The 7,344-nt window shown below is 43.0% G+C and overlaps 1 protein-coding gene across 2 annotated transcripts in view; it reads left to right on the top strand.

The window, feature by feature from the left end:
* The first annotated feature begins 2,554 nt into the window (after positions 1 to 2,554).
* Positions 2,555 to 7,344, top strand: part of LOC146205778 (C-Maf-inducing protein-like) — a 66,337-nt gene continuing 61,547 nt past the window's right edge. Inside the window, exon 1 of one of the 2 annotated variants that reach the window (XM_084590455.1) lies at positions 2,555 to 3,402. In XM_084590455.1, the coding sequence (XP_084446581.1) occupies positions 2,959 to 3,402 (444 nt within the window). In that variant the 5' untranslated portion in view covers positions 2,555 to 2,958. The remainder of the gene's footprint in view (positions 3,403 to 7,344) is intronic. The other variant, XM_084590456.1, reaches the window with a different exon arrangement.

Here is a 7,344-nt window from a genome sequence, read left to right as displayed (position 1 = left end):
ATCAGATGCATGAAATGTCATAGGATCATTGTTATTCATATACTACTGACAAGTCAGATTCTTCATCCTTATAAATGCTAGACAAACATATAACCAAGGGTGTGTCTGTAATAGTCTAGCTTGCTTTTTCTCTGCAGACTCGAGTCAGATATGTGTTCCATTGCTATGGGTGGGACTTCAGTTGGAGACATGAACCTATTTTAAGCTTGCAACGAGTATGGCATTGGCAAAATGGCACTAATAATTGTAGCCTTATCCCTTTATGTGTTACCAGACACTGAATTATTAGTTTACTCTGCATTCTTTTTGTCTAGTTGATGTGCAGAAATGTACCTATACTTATATGACCCAGAATGATAGACTTTACAGTTGGAAACGTAATAGCATCATCTGATGCGTTTTTTTCATTCCTTTAACGATTTTCATTTGTATATAACTGTTGGATGCCTTTCTGAAGATGGCGAACTGTTTTGTCCAATCCTGCAAGAAAGCAGCAAAGGGCTCCCAAGTCTTTCACAAAACTGTGTAATATCTTTGATGCTAACTGAGGTTTGATATCACAAAAAACATCTGTTGAGACAGCTTTATATAGCCCCCCCCCCCCCCCCTTTTTTTTTCTTCAAATGAGGCCCAGCAGACATTAACCTTTGCATTTGGAATGCCCTAGGCCTGCCCTCATGCAGTACTCCATTATCAATACCCATTTGTATAGCTGTGGTTGTGGCACAGCACTCATGTCTTTTATACACTTCTAGCTTTCATGCAGTACTCCATTATCAATACCATTTGTATAGCTGTGGTTGTGGCACAGCACTCATGTCTTTTATACACTTCTTAATTATTACTAATCTCTTACCCAAGTGGTAGCTTGTAGTACATAGGGCCAAATTATGGGCCGTCCTTGGACAGGGGCAGTTCAAGCAGTTATTATAAATGTTTGTTCAAAGTAGCATGTTGAAAAAGACTGCATAAAAGCATTAAAATACTGAATGCCAATGTTTTGGTCAAACTATACGTATGTATCTTTGGTATTCTGCATGGGTTTTGCTGCAGATATATATCACCTTTCTATATAGTATATGACCTTTCTGAATGGAGATGCAGCTATGCCATCTGGAAAAAGCAATTGAGGGAAACTGGCTTGCCCTTAGATCTAATCAGAGTTCAGTACAGATAACTTGAATTTCATTTTCCCTTCTTTTGCAGGAGGAATCCAGCCTGCTTTGTCCAGCTTAGACTTGCAAGACTAGCAATGGCTGACCGAGCGAGTGCGCATAGTAGCGGCTCCTGGCATCCAGGCTTGAGGAGGCCGCCCGACAATTGAGCACTCAACCATCTCCTCACCAGTTTCCTAATATTAGGTTTCAATAAATACCTTTTCTTCCTCCATTCCCTAAGGGAAGAGCTGTCACGGCCAAGGATATTTTTAAGAATTATTTAAGTAGATTCTTAGTACTCCAGTTGGCCTGCTTTTTACCATATTTTTACTGTTATGTCTATTTTTGCATGCAGCTTTAGCTAATGGATAATTATTTTAGTGTAGGCTGCTTTTGCAGTTTTTTTTTTTTCTGCTCCGCCGGGGTGGTGCAGTGGTACGCTCGACTACTGTGCCGGAGTACCCGGGTTCGAACCCGACCTCGGCGGCTGCGTTTCGATGGAGGTGAAACAAAGAGGCGTCCGTGTGCTGTGCGATGTCAGCGCACGTTAAAGATTCCCAGGTGGTCGAAATTACTCCGTAGCCCTCCACTACGGCTCCTCTTTCTCTCTTTCCACTTTCTCTCCCACCTTCCTCCCTTCCTCTACGGCGCGGTTGAGGTGTCCACAGAAAACAAGTGAGACAGTTACGGCGCCTTTCCCTTCCTATAAATCAATCAGTTTTTTTACAGTAAAGCCTAAAAAGAATCGAAAATGCTGTTTTTACAACCATGTATGCTGGTGTGCTTATATATGGACTATGCAATGTTTTCAGAGGCAGTGCGCTTGTGTAAAGCTTGGCTAGTATACGTGCCTCTTGGATGAAAATTTTAATTCGCACTGCTGTTCAATACTTTGTTGTGTTAAAATAAAGCAGACAACAGGAAACTTTAACACCTGCTGCATATTCTATTGTTCGCTTACTCTTTCATGACAAAGGCATTGAGCACTATATATAGTATATGTGACTGAAATTTTCGTGGCACATGCTTGCTGAGCTTTACAAGAATGTTATTGGCGAGTTTTTACACCAATAGCGGGCCCTGCGAGCAAATTTCGGAAAACGTCCGAATGTCCGCCTCCGGTGTCCGTCAGACGTACGTGATCCGGAGTCGCAAACGATAGTCTAACGGATGTCCGCGGTACGTATGTCGAACATAAACGGATTTCCATCGGACGTCCGAACCTTCGAAATAGGCGTTCGTCACGGACGTCGTCGTACATCAATGAACGTGTTCTGCCGATGTGCAACCAGCGCAACTCTTTGTAAACCGTTTGTTTCGGTTTCGCCTGCATAGCGCGGCTGTTGCTAAGGGCAACACGTGGACGTCATATCCTTATTTGCTGTTACAGCGGACAGCGGGGAGCAAGGCACTTCCTGTTATACAATGGCGACAGGAGGGTTTAACTAGCGTCGACATGCAGAACCATGTTTCTTTACGAGAAGCGAAGGAAACGCGATAGTGGATAATGCATTCGAGTTATGTTTAAGCCTGAACTCTCTCTAATGTTAGTCCGAAACTGATCCTCCGGCTGATGTAGAGCTCTAAAGAGTCGCAAGTCGCAACAGTCGGTTTGGGCAGGTTGTACCGAGTCGTTTGTACAATTTGCTGTCTGGTAATGCTCCTACGGTCATACGATGTGAAGCCGTGCCATCATGGGCAAAGTATAGCTCGGACGCGCATGCCGGCTGTTAGGCTGCATGCACTTTCCGCGCTGGCTTAGTCGGCTACTGTGCGAGTGAAGCCGCGCATACCGACAGCGATGGAGGAGCAGCCGAACAACAGCCGCAGCGTCCAGGAGCCTGGTTCGCGACGATTACTGCCACCGGACGAACAATGCAGCAGTGGCATAGCTGGCAGCAGTGCTCAGACCAACTTCGTCCGCAATGTGTTCTCCACGGGCGGAGCCCAGACATCTGTCGACTCGATTTCGAGCGACAGCAGTGACTGCTCAGCCCTTGCGGGAACTAGCGCGGAGCGGCCGGGATCGCCACCGGGTCCAGCCTCGGCGCCGCCTGCTGCTGCTGCTGCTGCTGCTTGCTGCGCCCAGGGACCCAAGTTCAAACTAATGCACGAAGGCGACGTGCAGCTCTGTAGGCTCAACCACAGCCGCACTGTCATTAGCAAAATCCTCAGCTCCAAGTTTCTTCGACGTTGGGAGACTCACAAAGTCCTCCTCGGCACTTCGGAGATGTCGTCGAAGATGGTATGTCGCCGTTTCCTTTTGACATTTCGATACTTTCCTCGTGCAGCCCTTCAGCCGCAGTATTCTAGATAATTATACGTGCACGATTACTTTTACTGTGGCGAGATTTTCTCGTGTCGCTTTCTGTGCCGTTTTTGTTTTCTGGGGTGAGGTCTGTCTTCTATACCATGCATTGAAGACGAGTAGAAATATGTGCACGTTAGCCAGGTTGGAAGTGCAGTACTTTGTTGCCCTATCGCTATTGTTAAGAAACGCTGTGCCATTAGCTCGCGCTTTTGCAACACGTGTATCGAATGAAATCGAATACGTAGGTTCTGAAAAGAAGAAAAAACCGTTATGACTAGCCTGGCGTTCGGAACTAAACACCCGAAACATGCATGTCATATAGAAGTCTTCCATGCAAAACTTTTGTGTTGGTACTTTACCCACTATCTGTAGGGAATGAATAAAGCAAACAAACAAAAACCAAACAAAGGTTGTCATGTGGTGCCCCTTTTACCGTATATCGCATTATGCTGCACTTGCTGTTACTGCAATACCACTATACAGCCATTCATAAACTTCGGAAATCGTCCACTCTTTGCAGGTGTTTTTGATGGATCTCTCTTCTTGTGAGGCATTGTCTGTTAGTACGAATCCCACTTGAAAGTGCACAAAAATTGAATGAGCGTGACATTTTCCCTACAGCTCTTGCTCTAGCTGTACGGTATGTGCTATGAATCGACTAGGAGGTTGAGCTGTGTTGTAATCACATTCGCTTTCAAAAACTATGAATGCTTATCTGATTGTAATGCTGTGTTGCTTTTAATCAAGGCAATGGAGATTTTTGTTCATCATTTCACTACATCAGTACAAAAATACCTATTTAAGATTAGTGTGCCACACAGCTTAGGCTGCCTGATGAGTTTTGTTTTCTAATTCTCCACCTTGTTGGATGAAAGCAATTCTTGGAACTCATGGAGCACCTTGATGGTTATTGAGATGAAAACCTTATGGCCAGCTCCTTTTGCTTTGATATATGGAGAGCTCATTTCTTGTTGAAGGTTGCTTAAAATTGCAAACAAAAAAAAACACTTCCACAACTAAACATGAAACATTATTCTGTGTTATTTGCGAAATATAATATGAAAACATGATAAAACTCAAGGTTGCTGAAATTTATTGGACATCAGTTGTATGTTAGCAGTGAAAATTAGGCTATAGTTCTACAGCAGGCAAAAATGGTACGCCTGTTTTTTGAGATGCTTAATAATGTGCATTAATAATGTGCAAGTATTTTCCTTTCAAATGTTCATGCACTTGCAAGCACTAGCGCTGTGATATTATGTGCTACTGAGGTTAGTATTCAAATGCTCTGTATTTTACGTCAAATGAAGATACCAAAAATTCGAGCCAGAGGAGCCTGGTAAATTTTTCGTTGTGCACCTCTTGCCTAGATTTTCGTTTTTCCAACAGTGTTTGAAAAATGGCTGTGCCTTGTTATATTCCAGTTCATTTCGTAACTGCTCTTTCAATTTACACTTGTTGACTGGCGGGGTATGACACTTGAAGTAGCACCTAATATGGAACTGCTGTGGCACTGTTTGTGCATGAGCTGAATTCGTGTTACTACAAAACAGAAATAAGACAAAAATACAACTGTTGATATTCTGGTGGCTGTTAATGTAATAGCATTTAAAACCTAATCGAAAAAAAAGAAATTGCCTGTTGTAAGATTCTGTGATTAGCTGGCAGGAGGTGACATCGCCAGACCACAAGGGTTCCCATTAGCTGGAGGGCAGGAATGTCACTAGACCAAAGTGACACCTTCGTTTCACAGTATCTTCATTGTGTCCATGTTGTCACCTCTGGACACCTTTGTGATTAACCAAAGTGAAGATAGGGGTCTGCAAAAACAGAGCCATGAAATAATTGCACAAAACTTATTGAAAGGCATCGACAGCTTTTAATGCTGTCTCATTGCTAACACCTGATGCAATTATGTGCCCTGAACACATCCCAGATGTTGACAAACAACTCAGTGTACTGAGTTTGTTTACTTAAGGGTGGGTTGCATTTGCCAAAAAAGAAACGTCAAAATGCTGCAGCACAACTTAGTGCCAGCTTCATGCGTTTCTGTGTGCATAAAACATTTCTCTTTGCAAAGATTTTTATGTTCTCTTATGCCAGAAAAGACCTGTAACCAGTATGCTGCTGGATTATGGTTCTTGGCCAAAAAGATATCTGGCCATGCCTAGCAAGACTTTCAGGCAGCTTTAAGGTAATCCTTGTGAGTCATACATGATCACTTGAACATAATCATATAGACTGTGCTCACAGTTTATATCTCCTTGTTTGCACAGACCAAACTATTTGGTAAGTGGTGAACACGGATATTTTTTTATCATCTTGCCTTGACCTGCTTTACCTTAATCTTAGGACTCTTACCACTCTCCTTCACATGAGGTCCATTAATTTGCCCCATTGCCATAAGGCATTTTGTAATGCCAAAAAGAAAAGCTCTTTGGTATTACAGTTGCTTCAGGGTTGCTTTATTTGCTGTGCTATTTACGTAGGTTAGAGAGCTTCAATGTGATCATTATGTGTATGGTAGCAGTCCACATGTTTGAAGGCTGGTTGTTGTCTCATACTTCCTGGAAAACTTGGGTAATAGATTAGAGTATGCATGCATGCTTACCAAGAGTAGATTATGCACTTACAAAGCAAAAAATAAACCGGTGCAATACCAGCTACCTTACCTTATGCAGTAATTCAGCTGCACTGAATTAATGCATAAGGTTTTGCACATGGAGATATGTCTTTTATTTAGGGGTTTGCGAATATTATAAAATTTCGAACAGCGAACCAAATATTCTATTTGATGCATCAAACAAATCAAATAGTGCATGCTCAAAATTATTTGAAACGAATCGAATAGGCTCACTTGTTTTCAAATGCATTTTGAATAATTGGCACGAAGTTCAAATCAAGCCTCTCATATTTTCTTTAAAAACAGGGACCACACACACCATATACCATGCTGCTGCGATCGATATGCACCGAATGGCGGGTTCAGTGGTGCGACACTAGCAACTTAGTTCATTATGTCTCATTGGTGATAGCTTAAATGTACCTCTTGCCCATCTTGTGTACTAAGATGTGGCACTAGTTTAGTCCTTTTCCTCATCAACAGCAGACAGTACCTTTAAAGAACACGGACTCAAGAACACACGGAAAAACAGGGCTAGCGCAGTTCTGCGCTAGTTCTGTATTTCCCTATGTTCTTGTGTCCATGTTTCCTTGCGCTGCTCCTCTTCATTATGTGCCCCATCAGGAACTCTGGACATCCAAAGCCAGGTTTTGTTCCTTATGTGGCCCATTAGGAACGAAACCTGACTTTGGATGTCCAGAGAAAGTGAGGCCAACCTCATATGACTTTGTGACATCATTAGCAGTGCCCTGCTACGGGGGTTACTCAACTGCTGTGGCCAGGGATGTGGGATGGAATTGTGGCCATGGCAGCCATTTTTCAATGGAGACAAAAAGCAAGGCGCCCGTGTGCTGTGTGACGTCAGTGCCCGTTAAAGAACCCCAGGTGCTTGAAACTTAGAGCCCTCCACTACGGCATCTGTCATAGCCTGACTTGCTTCGGGACGTTAAACCCCTTAAATCAAACCAAACCGTAATCAGCAGTGCCACATCCTGATTGTAACCATAGACTAAGTAGGTAGAGGATGAGCACTACATTGTAAATTGCTGTTATGTGTTTCCTAAAAATTGCCATCTCTGTGCCAACCATAATAACATTTAAAAGAGTATAGATGCCGAATTTTCGTTGACATGTTTTCTTCCTTAAAACGGTGATTAGACCAAGGATCTCAAGCTGATATTGATATGTGGGCCACATCTAGGAAACATTGTTCCTCGCAGGCCAGGAGCTGAAAAAAAAAAAATGGCAGCAAT

The sequence above is a fragment of the Amblyomma maculatum genome, chromosome 1 (genome assembly GCF_055883805.1).
Source record: "Amblyomma maculatum isolate TAMU_Amacu chromosome 1, ASM5588380v1, whole genome shotgun sequence".
Taxonomy (NCBI): domain Eukaryota; kingdom Metazoa; phylum Arthropoda; class Arachnida; order Ixodida; family Ixodidae; genus Amblyomma; species Amblyomma maculatum.
Note: the sequence above shows the minus strand (reverse complement) of the source record. Positions and strands in the feature narration are given on the sequence as shown.